This window comes from Lissotriton vulgaris, chromosome 9 (assembly GCF_964263255.1).
Source record: "Lissotriton vulgaris chromosome 9, aLisVul1.2, whole genome shotgun sequence".
In the NCBI taxonomy this organism is placed as follows: Eukaryota; Metazoa; Chordata; class Amphibia; order Caudata; family Salamandridae; genus Lissotriton; species Lissotriton vulgaris.
The window spans coordinates 28,565,308-28,586,176 of NC_141697.1; the positions used below are offsets into that span (position 1 = coordinate 28,565,308).

At 52.8% G+C, this 20,869-nt stretch overlaps 1 protein-coding gene across 4 annotated transcripts in view; it reads left to right on the forward strand.

Annotated features, from left to right (window-relative positions):
* HEATR5A (HEAT repeat containing 5A) overlaps positions 1 to 20,869 on the forward strand; it is a 502,340-nt gene that overhangs the window by 394,634 nt on the left and 86,837 nt on the right. For all 4 annotated transcript variants that reach the window (XM_086936964.1, XM_086936962.1, XM_086936966.1 and 1 more), the window contains 2 exons: positions 12,310 to 12,457; positions 13,736 to 14,008. In XM_086936964.1, the coding sequence (XP_086793090.1) occupies positions 12,310 to 12,457; positions 13,736 to 14,008 (421 nt within the window). The remainder of the gene's footprint in view (positions 1 to 12,309; positions 12,458 to 13,735; positions 14,009 to 20,869) is intronic.

Below are 20,869 nucleotides of genomic sequence, written 5' to 3' on the forward strand. Positions count from 1 at the left end.
GTGGAAGTGGGCCATTCAGAGGAACATCTTCCTCATGGCAGAGCATCTCCCAGGCAAGGACAACCAGATGGCGGACCTGCTCAGCAGGCACAGCCACCAAATGCACGAGTGGGAGATACATCCATCTGTACTCCAACCGTACTTCCAAAGGTGGGGTCATCCGGAGATAGACCTGTTCGCCACAAGGGAGAACGCAAAATGCCAAAGCTTCGCCGCCAGGTTCCCACACCCACAGTCGCAGGGCAATGCGATATGGATGAACTGGTCAGGCAAATTTGCGTACGCTTTCCCCCAGCACCTCTGATTCCGCTGGTGGCACGCAAACTCAGGCAACACTCGATGACTCTCATCCTAGTTGCTCCAACATGGGCTCGCCAACCATGGTACACCACGTTTCTGGAACTGTCCGTGGTACCGCATCAAAGGCTACATCTCACACCCAGCCTTCTGACTCAGAGCCATGGCGACATTCAGCACCCAGATCCGCAACAGCTCAACCTGGCGATCTGGCTCCTGAAGTCCTAGAGTTTGGCTACCTCAACCTTCCTCCCAATTGCATGGACATCATTCGGGAGGCTAGGAAGCCCACTACTAGAGCCTGCTATGCGGCAAAATGGAAGCGGTTTGTCATCTATTGTGCAAACCACAACATTGATCCGCTGGATGCTTCTATTCAGAACATCATCTGTTACCTGTTCCATCTATACAAGTGTAATCTGGCCTATACTTCCATTCGCATTCACCTGTCTGCGATGGCCGCATACCTCCAAAATAGACAGCACCTTTCACTTTTCAAGGTGCCTGCCATCAAAGCATTTCTGGAAGTCCTCAAAAGAGTCATTCCGCCACGGACTCCACCAGCTCCTGAATGGAACCTGAATGTGGTTCTTACAAGACTGATGGGTCCTCCATTTGAGACACTACATTCCTGCGAGATTCAGTTCTTGACGTGGAAAGTGGCTTTCCTTGTAGCAATTACATCGCTACGGAGGGTTAGTGAACTGCAAGCCCTCACAATCCAAGAGCCTTTCTTCCAAATTCATTCAAACTGGGTAGTGCTCCGCACTAACCCTAAATTTCTACCCAAGGTTGTGTCTCAGTTCTACATCAACCAAACCATTGAGTTGCCGGTTTTCTTTCAAAATCCCGAGTCACTGGCGGAGCAGATGCTCCACACCCTTGACGTTAAACGGGCCCTCATGTATTACATTGATAGGACCAAGGATTTTAGAAAGACTAAGCAGCTTTTTGTCGCCTTTGCGCCACATCACAAAGGTAACCCTATTTCCAAGGCTGGTATTGCTAGGTGGATCGTGAAATGTATTCAAATCTGCTATGCAAAGGCAAAACGCACTCTTACCATTCCACCAAGAGCCCACTCCACCAGAAAGTTGGGGGCCTCTATGGCTTTCCTTGGAAACATTCCCTTAGAGGACATATGTAGAGCAGCCACATGGTCTACCACACATACATTTACTAAGCATTACTGCGTAGACGTGCACTCCAAACAGCAGGCAGCTGTAGGGCAGGCTGTTCTCAAGACACTTTTCCAAACTGCTGCAGCTGGCACGGGCGGCCGCCGCTAATGGAGGGACTGCTATGTATTCTATGCACAGATATGAATTCAGCAGCCCACATGCCTCGAACTGCAAATGCTACTTACCAGTATGCATCTGTTCTTGGCATGTAGGGCTGCTGACATTCATATCGCCCGCCCTCCTCCCCGGCGCCTGTAGCAGCTGCAGTATTCACATATATACTCATAGCATGGTCATCACTCACTACGTTTCACTCCATCTTGGCCACAATGGCTAAAAACAATCTGGGGATGGAGTCGATGCCCATGCGCACTGTAGTCCAGGGGAGGAGCCACCTATCTCGTGATACTTCGAAGACTCTTCCAGGACAACAATGTGCAATCATCCGGACCCAACACTAGGCGGCGATCTATGCACAGATATGAATGTCAGCAGCCCTACATGCCAAGAACAGATGCATACTGGTAAGTAGCATTTGCAGTAAGTCACACAATTACAATGGTGACCTAGGGGCACGACAAACCATATACTAAGTAAATGGGTTATATAGAACGATAGAAGAAATGAGTATGCCCAGAGGCTGTAGAATCGCTGGGGCTACACTACCCTAACCTTAGGGAAGGAGCAGGATGCCCACGGAACGCGTGTGCATTGCTAGAACACACACCCGGGTTTCAATGCAAAGTCAAAGGGCACGAACAATTTACAAAATAGGTAAGTAAGGACAGTTCTGTAGTAGGGGATCTCTGTGTATAGTCATAATCTAGTGAATAGTCCCGCCCATGTGCGTGAACCCCGGCAATCCAAAATAATCTCTTAAGTTGTCAAAATAATGCAGAAACTGCAAAGACACTTAAGAGAGAATTTAAAGACAAATAATGCAGCCTATATCCACAGGCTACATTGTCCAGTACTTCAACTAGAAATTCCACCAAAATTCACCACACACAGTACAGCCTGCAAGTTTCTACCATAGAGAAACCTGCCTCCCCCAGTCAAAGACTCGGGAATGATAGAGAGGAAGGCAGGGACAGACAAGCCCCATAGGCTGCCATTATGTGGCTTAAATAGGATACTGTGCCTTTAAGAGAACTTTCCAGAACTTCTCCCAGTATCCCAGAATGCATAGCAGGTCCCTCTTACTTCAGTTCTTTTTTCCGGCTCCTGCTTACAGGACCCTGGCATTGAGCTCTCCCTTTCTCAAGGGTTTATTGGAATTGTTTTTGCACTTTTGAATTTTAAAAGTGTTACAGTTTATTTCTTGGTGCTCTCCTCTCCCTTTTGTGCTGTTTTTAGGTGTTTTGGGGCTCCAAGATGCCTGGCCTTTTTGTGAAGTGCCCAGCATGTGAGAGGAAGAAGGCCAAGAGTGATCCCCATGAGGTCTGCATCGTGTGCCTTCCGGAAGATCATGTCCCTGAGGAGTGTGTAATCTGCCAGCAGCTTTCTGCTCGGACCTTGAGGGACAGATTGAAGATCAGGCTGGCTGGCCTGGAGGATAGGCGTCTGCGGGCTGCAGGTGGGTCTAGGCAGCCTGGGAAGGTTCCCTCTGCCTCTGCTGAGGCCCCCGGGGGGCTCCCCGGGGGCAGGAAGTCCAGCAATCGGTCCCATTCTCCGTCGACGTCGATGGCATCGACGACGGCGTCGAGAGGGATGACGACGGCGTGCTCCCCTTCTCCCCGGGGCTCCGGGTCGAGACGGCGTGATGGCTCGACGGCGAAGGAGAAGCCGCCGACGTCATCGTCGTCGTCGACGTCGAGATCTTCCTACCGTCGACGAAGGCACAGTGACGTGTATCGACGCTCGCCGTCGAAGCGGCGCCGACGCTCGCCGTCGAGGCGACACCGTCGGTCGTCGTCGAGGCGACACCGTCGATCGCCGTCGAGGCGACACCGCCGATCGACGTCGAGGGGCTCCTCGACGTCGGGATCATCAAGACGGCGGCGCTCGTCGAGAGGACGACGGGAGAGGTCGCGAAAGAGGAGGTCGACGTCGAGGAGTCTGCGTTCGACGCCGAGGAGAAGAGGGTCGACGGCGTTCGACGCCGGAGTCCAGGAGACGTCATTCGACGCCGGAGAAGTGTCGTTCTGCGTCCAGCAGACAGCGGTCCGCGTCGAGGAGTAGGTCACCCTCTCCAAAACTGCGGAAAAGGGACTCTAGTCCCAGGAGTCACGCGGCGTCCAGTGGAGGTCGCAAGAGGAAGAGGTCGCCTGCTGATGGGGATGGCTCTCCGCACCCCTCGCCTAAGGGATCACCGGGCTCGGTGTACGAGGAAGTGTACACTCCGTCTCGGCCCAGGACTCCTACTCCTCCCCCCGTGCCTAAGGAGGACCCTCCACCCAAACCACCACTGCCTTCAGGAGATCCCTCTCCACCTCCGATCCCTCCGCATGGGCCCACACCGCAGCCGAAGGTTCCTCCTCCGAGGTCCACTTCCTTGCCGTCCCTGCCTGTTCCTCCTAAAGGGACTCCGAAACCAAAACCCCGGGAGGAACCGAAGAAACCCTGTGATGAACCACGGAAGACCCCCCCGAGGAAACCAAAGGAGCGCCCACGAGCTGGCAGGTCTCGCTCTCGCTCTGGGCGGAAGGAGAGATCGCGGCACAGATCATCCACGCGATCGCGGCACCGCCATAGGAGGCGCGAATCGCGCTCACACACGAGGTCGTCTGGGACCAGGGATTATTCACCTACCCTATCGGGGTCACCGGACACCAGTGTCTCCCCGATAGATGACCTGGTTGCCTTTCAGGACGTCCTGTTGAGGGGCGCGGCGAAGCTAGGCATATCCCTGACAGTGCCTACGCCAAAGACATCGGTCATTTTCGAGACTCTACATCAGAAGCATCTGTCTCGTCCTCTCCTGCCTCTGGTGCCGGGCCTGGAAGAACCGGCTATGGCTCTGTTTCTCACCCCGGCGGTGACGAGGGCGGCTCCGTCGAGATTACTAAAGAAGTACCGGGCTCCCGACTCGGATCCGGCCTTTTTGAGAGCTGAGCCCCCGCCTGACTCCGTCATCGTCACGGCGGCCCGCAAGCAGCATGCCACCACCCCGACCTCCACGGTCCCCCCGGACAAGGAATCTCGGTGGATGGATTCGGCGGGGAGGAAAGTCTGTGGAACTTCCGCTACCTCCATGAAGGCGGCAAGTGCCACGGCTTTGTTGGGACGCTACGACCGCGCCCTCTGGGACTCCCTTGAGCGCTTTGCGGAGCATTTGCCCCGGGAGCAGCGTGAAGACTTCATGGAAGTCCTGAGTGAGGGGATGCTGGTGGCCAACCAGATAATCAGCGCGGCTGCGGACTCTTCCCTGTTGGCGGCTCATGGATTTTGCCACGGAATCAACCAGCGGCGCCACGCTTGGCTCCGGCTTACGTCCCTGAAACCGGACGCACAGCAGAGGGTGGCCAATCTACCGTTCTCCGGTGAGACCCTCTTCGGGAAGCATGCGGATGATGAAATGGCCCGCATGAAGGCAGAGTCAGAAACGCTGACGGCTGTGGGCCTGGAGAAGCCCAAAGAGACCAAAAAGCAGTACCGCCCCTTCCAACGGCGGTTCGGCGGACAAGGCCGTGGACGAGGACAGGCTTCGGGGCACTCACAACAGCAGCAGCCGTTCCGTAAGCCGTTCCAGAAGCGGCAGAAGGGCAGGGGAGGCCAGCAGTCGGCTCCAGCGCCCAAGGGCCAGGCGGGGTCTAGGCCCTAGGAACTTACTTCCCCCGGATCCGTTACCCACTCCGGTAGGGGGAAGCATACAACTTTTTCTGGCAGAGTGGAGAAAAATTACTCAGGACAAGTGGGTGCTGAATATTGTTTGCAATGGATACAGTCTTCGATTCACCAGCCCTCCTCCGGCTATTCCCCCGGTCGGCTCGCAGTTTCAGCTGCGCGAGCTTCAGGCGGAAGCGGATGTCCTGTTAAGGAAAAGGGCGATAGAAGATGTACCTCTGTCTCAGAGAGGAAGAGGTCTGTACTCCCGGTTCTTTCTGGTTCGCAAGAAGGACAAGAACGAGTTCAGGCCCATTCTGGATTTGCGGCAGGCAAGCAAATGGATTCGCAGAGAAAAGTTCCGCATGCTGTCGTTGCATCAGATTTATCCTCAGTTGTAACAGGGAGACTGGCTTTGAGCTATAGACCTACAGGATGCTTACTTCCATGTGCCCATTGCACGCAAACACAGGAAGTTCCTGCGGTTCCAAGGTGTTCGTCTACCCTTACCTGGACGATTGGTTGATCAAGGCATCCTCCTTCTCGGAAGCACGAGCACACTTCCAGAAGACGTGCGTTCTCCTGAACAAGCTGGGGCTGCACATCAACATGGCCAAGTCTGTCCCGACTCCGGTCCAATGCATACAGTACTTGGGAGCCTCCATCAATACGCTGTCAGCAAGCGTGTCTCCTTCGGAAGAGCGACGATTATCACTCCTTCGGAAGGCTCAGGCTCTTATGACGACTCCATCTACTACAGTGAGGACGGTGTCTTCTCTACTGGGATCGATGGCCTCTTGTATCTTCCTGACGCCACACGCACGGCTGCACATGAGACCGTTGCAGGAGTGCTTGGAGGACCAGTGGGATCAGAGGAAAGTATCTTGGGACGACAAGATTCGACTGTCGCTGCATGCTCTTCAGTCTCTGAAGTGGTGGTGTTCGGCGGAGAATCTCCTCAGAGGGATTCCCTTTCACAAGGACATTCCCACGCAGACTGTCGTGACGGATGCGTCTCTTCTGGGATGGGGAGCGCACTCCGGGACTCTACAGATTCAGGGCACGTGGTCACCGATGGAGACCACGTATCACATCAATTTCCTGGAACTCAGGGCTGTTCACTTGGCGCTGAAGGCCTTTCTTCCGTCCTTCCAGACCAACTCTCTGCTTGTACAGACGGACAATACCACCACGATGTATTACCTCAACAAGCAGGGGGGCTAGAGATCGCGCACCCTGTCGCAGGAGACGCAGACGATCTGGCACTGGCTCCTGGCCAGAGGACTGACGATAACGGCCACCCATCTACCAGGTGTGCAGAATGTTCAGGCAGACGCACTGAGCAGACAGCTGCAGGAAAACCACGAATGGGTCATAAACGACGAAGTACTAGGAGAAGTCTTCGCAAGGTGGGGAACTCCAGACGTAGATTTGTTCGCCACCGCCGAAAACAGCAAGTGCAGAGACTTCGCCTCCAGATACTTCCAACAAGGGACTCTGGGGAATGCGTTATGGATCAACTGGACGAACAGCTTTCTGTACGCCTTTCCTCCCATTCCCCTGATTCCGGCGGTGCTCATCAAGCTGGCCCGGTCCAGAGCTCGGATGATACTCATCGCCCCGGAGTGGCCCAGGCAGTGGTGGTTCACGGACCTACTTCATCGGTCTCTCCTTCCTCACATTCGGTTGCCGTGCAGGCCGGACCTTCTCACGAAGTTCGGGGGACGGATGTTGCACCCCAACCTCTCGTCTTTGAGTTTGGCGGCATGGCTCCTGAGATAGTGCAGTATGGCCATCTGAATCTGCCCGATGATTGCATGGACCTACTGAAGGAGTCTAAGAGACCTTCCACTCGGACTTCATATGCTTACAAGTGGAAGAGGTTTTGTATCTGGTGCCAGTCTAAGAACCATGATCCTACGACCTGCAAGGAAGATGTCATCCTTCCTTACCTTTTACATTTGGCGCAGTCTGGCCTTAATGTCCATTCCATTAAGGTTCATCTGGCTGCATTGACTGCCTACAGGAAATGCCCTTCACAGACTTCCTTTTTCCAGATCCCTGTGATCAAAGACTTTTTGGAAGGCTTGAAGAAAGTATTCCCTCCTGTCAGGCTTCCCTCGCCTTCATGGGAATTGAATGTGGTGCTGTCCAGATTGATGAAGGAGCCTTTTGAACCTATTCATAAGGCTTCGTTGCAGCACCTGTCCTGGAAGGCGGCGTTCCTCGTGGCCATTACATCGGCCCGCAGGGTGAGTGAAATTCAGGCGTTGTGTTGTAATGAACCTTATACTGTATTTCATGCTGCTAAGGTTGTTATGCGTACTCACCCTAAATTTCTTCCCAAGGTTATTTCTGATTTTCATGTCAACCAGACTATAACTTTGCCTACGTTTTTTCAGAACCCTTCATCCCCAGCGGAGAGGTCTCTCCATTCCCTGGATGTTAGGAGGGTGTTGAAATTTTATCTGGATAAAACCAAGGATATTCGTAGGTCTGACCAGTTGTTTATCAATTATGGGTCGGTCAGGACGGGTCTTGCGACCTCGAAGCAGTCCATCTCTAGGTGGATTGTGTCCTGCATACAATTGTGTTACCAAAAGGCTAATAAGACCTTAGGAGGTAAGCCTAAGGCTCATTCCACCAGGGGCAAAGCTGCCACGACGGCTCTGCTCCGTAACGTGCCGATTGCTGAAATCTGCAAGGCAGCCACTTGGAAGTCGGTTCATACCTTTGCTAAGCATTACTGCCTGGACACTGACGCCAGGGCAGATGCTCAGGTTGGCCAGGCTTCGCTGCGAAATTTGTTCGCACAGTAGTGGCGTTATGTATTTATTCTCCACCGCCGCTTTGGTGTGGGGATGGGCTTGCCATTCTATTCACTAGATTATGACTATACACAGAGATCCCCTACTACAGAAGGAGTAGTTTCTGTCCTGTAACTCCAGTTCTGTAGTAGGGGTATCTCTGTTATAGTCATAAGCGCCCGCCCTCCTCCCCGGTGGAGATTTTTTCATCATACAAGAATGCGACAGGTCTGGCGTGCTTCGCCTTCAAAAAGAACTGAAGTAAGAGGGACCTGCTATGCATTCTGGGATACTGGGAGAAGTTCTGGAAAGTTCTCTTAAAGGCACAGTATCCTATTTAAGCCACATAATGGCAGCCTATGGGGCTTGTCTGTCCCTGCCTTCCTCTCTATCATTCCTGAGTCTTTGACTGGGGGAGGCAGGTTTCTCTATGGTAGAAACTTGCAGGCTGTACTGTGTGTGGTGAATTTTGGTGGAATTTCTAGTTGAAGTACTGGACAGTGTAGCCTGTGGATATAGGCTGCATTATTTGTCTTTAAATTCTCTCTTAAGTGTCTTTGCAGTTTCTGCATTATTTTGACAACTTAAGAGATTATTTTGGATTGCCGGGTTCCACGCACATGGGCGGGACTATTCACTAGATTATGACTATAACAGAGATACCCCTACTACAGAACTGGAGTTACAGGACAGAAACTACTCCTTCCGACTGGTTGAGACCAAAACTACAGGATACCTGGACACTAGGAGAGTCAATCTACCTATGAGCACCGAAATGCTCTTGTTACCTCACCCACGGGCTGCGGGTGCATAGGTGTGAAAGTGTGTCTGGTTTCCTTGTTGAAGTCAATGGAGCCTTGGAGAAAAGATGCTGCAGGCGACCAGGAGGAAGATGTCCAGAGTGATCCAAGGGCGGATCGAAGAAGATGGAGACCTGAAAGCAGAGGGGGACAGTGTTAAAAGTCACTAGCCAGTGACCAGAGTGGAACTAGGAAGGAACCAGATGATGTTGTCGCGATCAAGGGAATAGGTGACGCTTGACTCTGCAGCCACGTGAACCAGGAGGCATCGTCAACTACCAGGATGGAGGCAGGAGCTGTCCCACGCAGGCTCTCGCTGTCGGCGGTGTCGGTTCCAGGATCTGAGTCAACAGGCCTTGGCAAATGTAACCCACGCGGCAAGTGAAGATGGCGTCTGGTGCGGACCAGGAGGGTCCGGGGTACTTCTCCTCTGCAGGGAAGCAAGGACCAGTCTGGAACAACCAGACCAGCGATGTAGTTTCAAGATTTCGTCGTCTAGGAGGCCACTAGCCAGCCGGCAAGTGACCAGACAACACGTCGAGTAGCAATCAAGCAGAAGGGCCCCACGTAGATCTCGTGGATGCTGGAGGGCTGGTCTTCGCTGCAGGAGCTGCTCGGGGCTGGGGCTTCTCAATCCCCAAAGCACTCAGAGAGGTCTGGAAGTCCGGGTCTCATCGGGCTCTGAAGTCTGGTTCCGCCAGGAAGGACGACAAAGTGAATCACTAGGTTGCTTGCGGATGCAGGGTGGTCACTCCATGGCCACAAGGGACATTTCTCAGTCTTCTGTCGAGCAGAACGTCGAAGTCCAGAGTTTCTTCTTTGTAGAGTTGTTCAGGATAATCTAATTTGGAATGGGAACAGCTCCTACCTTTATCCTGTTAAAGGGGGCTGTACTAGCGACTAGGTCGCTCCCATGGGTGGGACCAGGAAGGAGGGTGGTTACACTCCTTATCCTGGTCAGGTTTCGCGCCAGAGCTGGGGCTGGAGTTCCCCAGCAACTGGTTTGAAGCTGGGTATGCACAGGGACACCTTGTGTGCCCCAGGCATGTCTCATTCCTTTCAGCCCTGCCTATCTGGATACACAAAGTCCTGTCTGGGGAGGTGTTGGCACCTCCCCAGGCAGGAAACCCTTGGTCCAGGCCTACCTTGCTGGAAGGACTTCCAGCAACAGAAGGTCAGACTTGTCTGTGGCAGCAGCATCCATTTTGTGATGCTGAGGCTCTGGTTCACTTTAAACGGGGTTCTAGTTCTGTACATGTCGTGTCCCTCTAAAAGGGTGGAATGCTACCCCTGTCGCCAGAACTGGCGAGGGGGTAATATTCCAAATCGTATGACACCTTACTCGACATGTTTTTGATAATGCCAAACCAAAGTTAGCATTAACCACGAGGATTATAATGCACTTAAGAGTATACGGTATGGCACTATCATGGAAACATCTAAAGGGCATGGTTCCGAAAGCTGCAGACAGGCTCAGCTCATGCTAGAGCACCATCGCACATATTTCCAAGCACTCTGCCTTCAGGATTGATAAGGCCTGCCATAGGAGTGACTGATAGGAGGATATGTGTCCATTTTAGGGTTAGATATAGGAATACTATATCTAAAGCAAAGGGTGATTACACCACCTTGCCCCAGCTGAGTGATCAGCCAGTTGTGTCAAATAGTAAGGCCAGGCCAGGATCAACTGCTCGAACAGCTTTCTGTACGCTTTTCCACCCATTCCCCTGATTCCGGGGGTGCTCATCAAGCTGTCCCAGTCCAGGGCGCGGATGATCCTGATTGCCCCGGAATGGCCCAGGCATTGGTGGCTCACTGACATGCTTCACCGGTCCCTCCTTCCTCACATACGGCTGCCGTGCCGGCCGGGCCTTCTCACGAAGTTCGGGGGGCAGATGGCACACCCCAACCTCTCGTCTTTGAGTTTGGCGGCATGGCTCCTGAGATAGTGCAATATGGCCATTTGAATCTACCAGAAGATTGTATGGACCTACTGAAGGGGGCTAAGAGACCTTCCACTAGGACTTCCTATGCTTACAAGTTCAAGAGATTCTGCATCTGGATCAAGTCCAAGAACTATGATCCAACGACATGTAAGGAAGATTTCATCCTTCCGTATCTTCTGCATTTGGCGCAGTCTGGCCTTAATTTCCATTCCATTAAGGTGCATCTCGCTGCGCTGACTGCCTACAGGAAATGCCCTTCAGACTTCCTTCTTCCAGATCCCTGTGATCAAGAATTTTTTGGAAGGCTTGAAGAAAGTGTTCCCTCCTGTCCGGCTCCCTTCACCTTCATGGGAATTGAATGTGGTGCTGTCCAGATTGATGAAGGACCTGTCCTGGAAGGCGGCGTTCCTCGTGGCCATCACATCGGCCCGCAGGGTGAGTGAAATTCAGGCGTTGTGTTGCCAGGAACCTTATATTGTATTTCATGCTGCTACGGTTGTTATGCGTAGTCATTTTCCAAACCCAGGCCCCAAAGCCACACGTCATGCAGGTCCATCACCAGTATCTGCTTTCATGGCAATGCGTGAATCGTGTTGCATTCCAAAGGGGCATCTTTCCCCAGCTTACTGCAAAAAAAATTGGAATGTGTCCAAAAACCAACAGTTCGGGACCAGAGCTCTGGATCCACGTTGGAAGGAATGAAAAGACAGGAACTGACTTCAGCGCCCATTTTTGTGGAGCTTATATACAGCTCCCCTTGATCGACTTCAGGCAGCATTGAGGCAGCTCGGGGCAGCATGATGTCACCTAGCGGCCCTCAGGATCACTGTTACTAAATGTTCTGGATCCAGCCTGCTGCCTGGGGAATGTTCTACAGTGAAGAATGTGTGGTTCAAAGTATCCATCAGAAAGGTTAGTACAAGAAGCAATAGTATGAAAAGGAATGGACCCGGTTTACTACCTGCAGAGAGGCTTTGTTGGGTGGAATATAGCTGGTTGTTGGTACAACTGCTGGTATAAGAATACTAGGGTAACTATTGAGACTCGTAGACAAACTAGTAGATGGAGCGGACCGCACTCCAAGTTTAACAGACCAGGTTAAGCAGCACAATCAATGCTTATTCATTTTTGCTGAATCAAAGATCTGACACGTAACTAAGAACATTTTATCTAGGCTTTTATCTAAGAGGTGGATGGACTATGTGTCCTTGTTAATAACCTGTGTGCCCCTTGGCACTAAGCACATGACTGAGTGGATAGATCTCACATAAAAATAAGTAGAGTGACAGATTTGCCTTTGTTAATGTTCGTTCTTTAGGGAGCTTTGGAAGGGTTTGATAATGACTGTATGATTTGCTGTTTCATGGTCTGTTCTGAGTTTTTCTTGCTTCATTAATGTTTTCATGTGTGTGATTTGCTGATAAAAGTTCAGTCTGAAGTTGGAAGGTTTGTGCTTGGACTGTGATCTGTTGTTCCAATGCTGGTCTGAGTTTGCATGTCCCTTCCCTTTCAGAATCTGGCCATTGAGCTACTGAGTGTGCTACACAGACTTCTTCTGACACGCGAATACCCAGACATCCAGCTCGCTGCCCTGGAAGTAGCTCAGCAGGTGCTGGGAGCCACGCAGGAGCATGTCAAGGAGCGGCGCAGGAGTGCAGCAGGTTGGGCGCTTCAGAGTCTGTGAGGGGAGGGGTGCAATCTGATGTGTGAGGAAACACTTCTCTGCAAAAAAATGAGCTTTTATAAGAAAGGAGACAAACTGATTCACTGGTGGGGGATAGAAACATTTTATTATTTAAGTGAGGAGAGACTACTTACCAGCAGCAGGCTGCTATTTTGTAGAAGTTTCCCAGGGGAGAGCTTCTTGCCTACATTCAGTTACTCATGAACAACACAACACTATTAATCCACATTTGTAAAGCGCGAACAATCACCCGTAAGGGTCTCCAGGCGCTGGGGGCCGTTGGGAAGATTAAGCAAGCTATTGCCCAGAGTCACACGGTGCTGGGCTAATCTCACGCCAGCGCCGGGAATCGAATTGTGATCCCCAGATTCCAGCGTCAGTCGCTCTGGCTGCGGCGCCACACCTCTCCCCACTGAGATGAACAGGTACTTCATACCACTGACTTGGGTTGGATGACTTAAACTGTTCCTCAATCGCATTGTGAAACGCACCCATTTGTCAGTGCAAGGCCTGCCATGACCAGGCTGTCCTGTGGCAGTAGGGGCTCCCAGTAGAGGAGTAAGGGCTGTTCTTTGGACATAGGGGCTGCTTTGTGGATGAGGAGGCAGATCTGTAGTCATAGGGACTGCCCAGTCAAGGAGAAAACGCTTATCTGGGGATGCCGGGTTGTAGGCATTGGGACCATTTCTTTGGAGAGATCAGGCTAACCTACATGTGCAAATGTTGACCAGGGGAGGAGGAAAGGCCACCTGGCTGGTCACAGTAATATAGAACAAAAGCTGCAGCACAGGAGGGGAAGCTGTCCAGTCTCTCAGTAGTGATGGAGAGGAGATGCCCAGTTGGAATGGGATGTGTTGGTTACTCATCTTTGACCTGGTCCTTCCTTAGGCTGCTGAGCTACTATGTTACATACATTCTACCAGTTATAAGAGCTGTTTCTCCTAGAGATCTTGCTTGTAGACAACTGCAGGTTACAATGCCAACAGGGCTGAATGATGAACAAAGCATTCCCATACTTCTGACCTCCATGTTTGTCAGCTCTTACTTCGCTTCCTCACGCTCCTCTGTTCTTCCTTCTCTTGGCTTTTCCCTCTCTGATCATGTTCTTCCACCCAACCACCTTTCTGTTCCCCTCGTCTCTTACATACTATTGTTCACTCAACTGCTTACTCCTCTTCAGATATCCCTTTATCCCCTGCACTTCTACTCACTCATCTTTCACCCTCCTAAAACGTTCACTCTTTTTCTCCTACAGTGGATGATGGTGCTGAGGAGAAGGAGACGTTGCCGGAGTTTGGGGAGGGTCGAGATACAGGTGGGCTCGTGCCAGGCCATTCTCTTGTCTTTGCTGCTTTGGAGTTGTGCCTCTGTATTCTTATCCGGCAGTTACCACAGCTGAATCCTAAGCTGGCTGGTGGCCCTAAGGGAAAAGCAACAAGCCCGCAGCCTCTCTTGGAGGATGGTAGCCGGTTGGTTGAGGCAGCACTGGTCATCCTCACCGATCTGCCATCCATCTGTTCTCCTGAAGGTAAGATCTCTTCATCTATGTCGTATGTACTATAAAAGATTCTGTGTCCATACTTATGTACAGTCTATTTGATGTCTGGGCTCCTAGGCGGTATATCTTACAAAGATAAGGTTTCTGGTTGATACTTCCAACTACAGATTCTTCACCTTACATTATTCCTCAGGTAGCAGTCTGAATCCAGAGTTTTTACAAAGCAGTGCCCTGGAGCTGCTAGGTGGCGTTATGCGGCTCCACGCTGACTCCAGACTGGCCCAGAAGAGAGAGAGCAGAGCCGGACAGAAGTGCCTCCCCTACTCACTGACATTGGTTTCTCATTTCTGCGCCATTTGATGCAGATCAAACCAAGACTCCCATATTTCAGTTTTTCGATGTCTACAAACTGTTTTGACTGTGCTAGGAAAGAATGTCCACTAAAAACAACTGGATGCATGACATCCTGTGAGTGCAGGAAGCAGATCTCAGTCACAGACACATATGAGGTGCTTAGTTGTATGTCACTGAACAGTTGCTGCCTTCACATAAATTGAGCTGCAAATCTCATGCCTGTCTTGGTTCTGATAACTAAACTGCTCCTGTGACTGCTCCAGTTTCCCGTTTTGAGTCCTTTAGTAAATGGGGCACTGTGATTCAACCCTATCCTGTCACTTTGAATCCAAGTGAGAAAAAGGTGCTGTCGGTCATATTCCAGGCCTCCAAAAAATCTATTCGCCCACTCAGTATGGCGAGTTAGATTTTTTCTAGTGGAGCTATAGATCTGAAAGAGACACGTTGGTGATAGATTCCTTACCTTAGAATATTCCCTAGGCGTCAGACTGGATCCGGAAAGTTTTTGTGCTTAGCAGTACCCCTGCGTGCCAGTAGGTGGCGTCCTGCGGCTCCGCGTCCGTCACTGGCGTCGTAGGCGCCGAGGTGACGTCACGGAGAGTACTTAGGCGCCACCCATGCGCGCTGATGTCAGTTCTTTCTTTTTCCACGCCAAAAGCGCAGATCTGGATTGAGCACGTACCTCGGTCGCTTTTTACCACTTTTTTTTAGACTTTTTGTCATCTTCTCTTGTCTCCTGGTGCACGTAGGGATGCCCGGTTTTAAGTCTTGTGGGTCGTGCCACCGTAATATGTCGTTGGCGGACCCCCGTGACATCTGCCTCAATTGCCTGGATAATGATCACGACTCCAGGGATTGTTGGGACTGCCGGGCTATGGGCCGAAGGCTTTACGGGAGAGGCGCCGGAAGTTGCTGGAGGTCCGGCGCCTCTCACTGCCGCTATGGGTCTAGGGTCCCTTTGCGGGACCATTCGCGGGACCGGAGCCGTCGCAACTCGGATTCAAAGTCTTCCCCTTCGGAATCCGGTAAGAAATCAAAGAAGCGTGTTCGCTCTCTGACGTCCCCCTCCCCCCCCCGTGACTCCATGGAGGTTGATGCGGGGGACAGGGGCTCTGCCCCTGCGACTCTTCTGGAGCCGCAGGGGCAAAGCCTACCCACTTTACTCAGGTCTACCCTTCTTCAAGCGCCTTGAGACCCTCTGGGTATGTAGCGCGCTATATAAATGATCTGACTTGACTTGACTTGACTCCCGAACAGCTGCAAGAGTTTCTTGCTGCCATGGACCGCCTGTTTAGGCCTTGGGCTCCTGCCGGCGCACCTACGGACCCCCGGTCCCATATCCAGATCCTGGCCCGGCGGCACCGCCTCTGGCGCCAGCCTCCGTGCCACTGGATCCAGCGCCCTCGGCTCCGGCGCCACAAGGTGCAATTTCGCTGGCTCCGACTCCGGCGCTGCACCTTGATTCCAGCCCCAGGGTCGTCCTTGGTTCTGCCACAGGCGCTGCACTGGATGCCGTTTATCCCGTGCCTGCCCCGGTTCTCGGACCATTTCGTTCCGACCTGGGATCCGCATTAGGAGGCGGCTCCAGTTTGGCCTTGGCCGGCGCCGCTCCTGGTGCCGCTTACCGCCTCTCCGGCCCTGGCCGGTGCCACGGCTGGCTCCTTCTACTCCGGAGCCGGATGAGGATTGGGACGGTTCCGAGGACACCCTTGCGCGGCAGTGTGACTCCGAGCAGGATTGGGTGGATGATCTCCACGATGCGGGTGAGCTTGATGTCTCCTCTGACCCAGAGTTTGCATCACCCCTGCCTACTATGGAGGAGGGCCCTTCCTACACTATGGTGCTGCGTCAAGCCACGGAGGCTCTCCACCTCGACCTCCCTACGTTGGCCCTCAAGACCAACCTCCTTACGGAGGTGCTCCAGACGGCATCTACGTCGTCGGAGACGCTGCTCCCCTTCAATGAGGCCCTTACCTTAGTCCTTTTGGGCACTTGGTTGCGGCCGGCTTCAGGGGCTCCGGTGGATGAGAACGCAGCTGGACGCCAGCGCCCAGTGCCCGGTGTTCCAGACTTCTTAACCACTCACCCCACACCTGAGAGCCTGGTCATTCAGGCCTCTACGTCGCAGAGTGCCTTTCCCACGGCTCCGCCGAATAAGGACTCTAAGAAGCTGGATCAATATGCCCAGAGGTTGTTCTCCTCGACCAGCGCGGGGTTGCGCTTGGTAAATACCGCCTGCTTGTTGGGCAGTTACACTCAAACGGTGTGGGATTCGGTCACGGAGGTCCTCCCTCAGTTCTCTGAGGAGGTCCAGGTTGTCCTTTCCCAGGCGATTGTGGAGGGCAAGGATGCAGCGAAGTTTGCCATCAGGTGTGGTCTGGACACGGCGGATTCCTTCGGCAGGGCGATTTCCACTATTGTAGCTTTGCGGCGCCATGCCTGGTTGCGTTCAACTGGGTTATCGCCCGATGTCCAGAGCTCACTCATGGACATGCCTTTTGATGGCTCCCGCCTCTTTTACGATAAAGCCGACAATGCCCTGGAGCGTTTTGGAAGATTTGCGGGCCATGGCCAAGTCCTTGGGCCTTTATACTAAGAACCCTGCCACTACTGGGTTTCGTTCCTTTCGTGGTCAGGGCAGAGGCATCCAAGCACGCTACTCTAACAACAAGCTGGTGCAAAACCAGCCTCAGCGTGGCCGCGGACATGGATTCCGCAGGGGCGGGTCTAGGAACCAGCGCGTGGGTCAGTCCACCTCCACCCCTGCTGCTACCGCTTCCAAATCTTCCAAATTCGAGCTTCAGGGAGCACCCCACGCCAGTGGGTGGCAGGGTCCGCCACCACCTCCACCACTGGCGTGGGGTTACATCGGACAAGTGGGTGCTGCAGATTATCTGCCAAGGTTACTCGCTCCCCTTTGTGTTCGGCCATGCCGCTTCGGTTCCACCGCCTGTCGGGGGATCATTTGGCTTTTCTCCGTCAGGAAGTCAGGGCCCTCCTGGCCAAGTGGGCCATCGAGTGCGTTCCCGATCAGGAAGTAGAGAGTGGTTGTTATTCCCACTACTTTCTGGTCCCCAAGAAGGACAAGGGGTCTTGCGCTCCATCTTGGACCTCCGGGATGTCAGTCGCTTCCTCCTAGAGGAGAAGTTCAAGATGCTAACTCTGGCTCTGGTCCTGGCTGCCTTGGACCCTGGAGTCTGGATGGTAGCGTTGGACTTGCAGGACGTGTATTTTCATATCCTCGTCCTGCCAGCCCACCGTCGTTACCTGTGGTTCACGGTAGGCCGCAAGCATTTTCAGTTTGCCGTGCTCCCCTTTGGCCTTACCAATGCCCCTCGGATGTTTATGAAGGGGATGGCGGTGGTCGCAGCTCATCTGCGTAGGTCCGGGGGGTTAGTTTTCCCCTACCTCGACGACTGGCTGTTAAAGGCGGGCTCGCCCCAGGCAGTCGTCACCCACCTCCAGACTACGGCCGATCTCCTGCATTTGCTGGGGTTCTGCATCAACGTGCCGAAGTCGTACCTGAGTCCCTATCAGAAGCTCCTCTTCATCGCAGCGAGTCCGGGATATTCAGGCTATGATTCCGATCTTTAAGCCTCTGTCCCGGGTTTCAGTCAGGATGACCCTCCGGCTGCTGGCCCTGATGGCCTCCTGCATCCTGCTTGTGATGCATGCCAGTCGGCATATGTGGGCTCCTCAGTGCGATCTAAAGTTCCTGTGGGCACAGCATCAGGGTAACCTGCCCGATCACGTCCAGATCTCGGAGGGCGCTGCACGGCAATTGCAGTGGTGGCTCACGGACGGCGATTGGGTCAGTGGCAGATCCCTCTCCATTCCCCACCTGGAGCACACAGTGGTGACAGATGCGTCCTTCCTGGGATGGGGAGGCCACATGGGAGCGGCGGAGATCAGAGGCCTCTGGTCTCCGGAGGAGTCCCGGCTCAATATCAACCTTCTGGAGCTGCGGGCGATCCGACTTGCACTGAAGGCATTCCTTCCCTCGGTCCAGGGAAGTGTGGTGCAGGTGTTCATGGACAACACCAACGCCATGTGGTGTGGTATTGCAACAAGCAGGGCGGGTGGGGTCCTGGACGCTTTGTCAGGAGCCTCTGCGCCTCTGGAAATGGCTGGAACGTCAAGGCATTACTTTGGTGGTACAACACCTGGCAGGTTCTCTGAACGCCAGGGCGGACAAATTCAGCCGCTGGTGCTTGATGGATCACGAATGGCATCTGAACTCGGACGTAGCGCAAGGTCTCTTTCTGCAGTGGGGAGAACCTTGGTTAGATCTATTCGCCACAAAGAGAATGCGCAACATCATCAGTTCTGCGCGTAGGAATTTCCAAGACCGCACTCGCTCAGGCGCTTTTCGTCGCGAGTGGAGATGCGGTCTGTTGTACGCCTTTCCGCCTATACCACTTCTGCCCAGAGTGCTGAAGATCATCAGGCACGACCTTGCTAATCAACTTACCTTGCCATTCAGCCGTGAGGGAAACGGCCAGCGCACGAAGGAGACCTGCCGTGAGGGAAACGGCCAGCATATCCCCAACATAGAGGGCCAGGGACTACATCCCCCAGCAGCCCCGGACCCACGGCGCTCCCGTGACGCTCCTGCAGCGCCGGCTGGCGCTATAACACCGCGGAGCTCGAGCGGGGCGGTGGGGACCTTGCTAATCAACTTACCTTGCCATTCAGCCGTGAGGGAAACGGCCAGCGCACGAAGGAGACCTGCCGTGAGGGAAACGGCCAGCATATCCACAACATCGAGGGCCAGGGACTACATCCCCCAGCAGCCCCGGACCCACGGCGCTCCCGTGACGCTCCTGCAGCGCCGGCTGGCGCCATAACACCGCGGAGCTTCTCCCGCCCCGCGGGACGCGCGCGGGCAGCGCCGGGCTGAGCCCGGGCAGAGGGCGGGCCGTCTGTGGCCGTCAGGGGCCAGAAGAGGCCAGGCCGGGCCACCCCCCTTGGCCGGACAAATGGGTAAGTGAAAAAACTTGGGTCCTGAGGGACAGGGGGCTAAAGATGCTAAAGTCCCCCGCAAGGCAGATACAATTATCTCATACCTTACATCAGCGGTAGGAGCCATTAATCAGAAAATTGCCAATGCCGAGAAGGAATTGGAACTGGGCAAAGTTTCTAGCCCCGCTGATACTGAACCCTTACACCCCACGGTGGTAATCCCCTCGGCTGAGGAGTTGCCTGCCAGTAACCTCGACATCACCAATTTACCGGAGCAGCACACTGAGAATGTGGGTTTGGGACAGAATATGTCCCCCAATAGTTTCAGAAAGAAATCCAAGAAAAGTGGGAGGAAAGGTGTTCCCACTTCCCATCATCAGGACCTTGTTAAAGACATTTGTTTAATTATGGGGGACAAACTGGAAGACTTGGTTACCGCTCGCCTCAAGCCAATACTGGAAGAAATTGGTAAAGACATTGTGGACTGCCTGAATAGCTGCTTGGCGGGATTGCTAAAGAGGTGTGAGAGAATCGATACATTCATTAATGATTTTCGAGCTAAAGAGCAAATATCAAATGATGTAACTAAGTCTAATGTTACCCATACCGTGGAGTTAATGGAATGCACTACAATTAAAACTATTCCATCTAACGCACAATTACAACAAATACTTGTTCCATCAACTCAATTGTCAACTTCATCTCATGTGCCTATTTGTGGCGCTAGTACCCAATCCACCACACAGGAAAACACCGTGTTAGGCCTTAATAACGCCCACAACTTACCTAACCATAATTTAACTAGCACTGTTAGACTGCATTTACCACCCCAGCAGCTCCCTATGTAGCAGTAATAGGTGGTGTTCCACCCTTGTCCCATAATGAGAGAGAGTCTACCAGAGATCTCCTAGACAAATCTAAGGAATGGTGTAAGCAATATTCCAGTGGTGAACTTGATATTACCCCCTATATCATTATGGCTAGAAGGGTGGGGTGGGTTGGACATGGAAATAAGAACATCATGGGAGACTGTATAGTCATTAATTTCTCGGACAAATAAGTGGCAGATAAATTATTTTGGGATGGATCACCGATAACAAATAATGCAATCAGGCCACTCCCGCTGGGATATTTCTACCCACCGCGGGGGGGCCCAAAAGCTACTTTATCCACACAAAAGTTAGTTGGGAACAAAAGCAGTCCTACTCTAGGGCCATGTGATTTTGCAATGCAATCTAAGGCTGGGCCTTCAGTACCTACCACTCAGCATGCTCCACGACTCACGACAATGACATCGCAGTTGAATAACAAATACACAAAGGGTGTCCCTTTATCTAATCGTTATTCCCCACTTTCACCCACAGATAATCTGGTTTGACTAGAGAAGATAAATGACATTAACCAGACCCCCCTATTGGCGAGTGGGAAGACCTGTAGGATCCTCAGTTGGAACATCGCAGGACTAAGATCTAAGGCTGAGGATGAGAATTGGTTGAGTTTTATCTCATATTTTGATATTATTACACTACAGGAAACCTGGGATATAGATAACAACTTTGAATTAGATGGATTTGC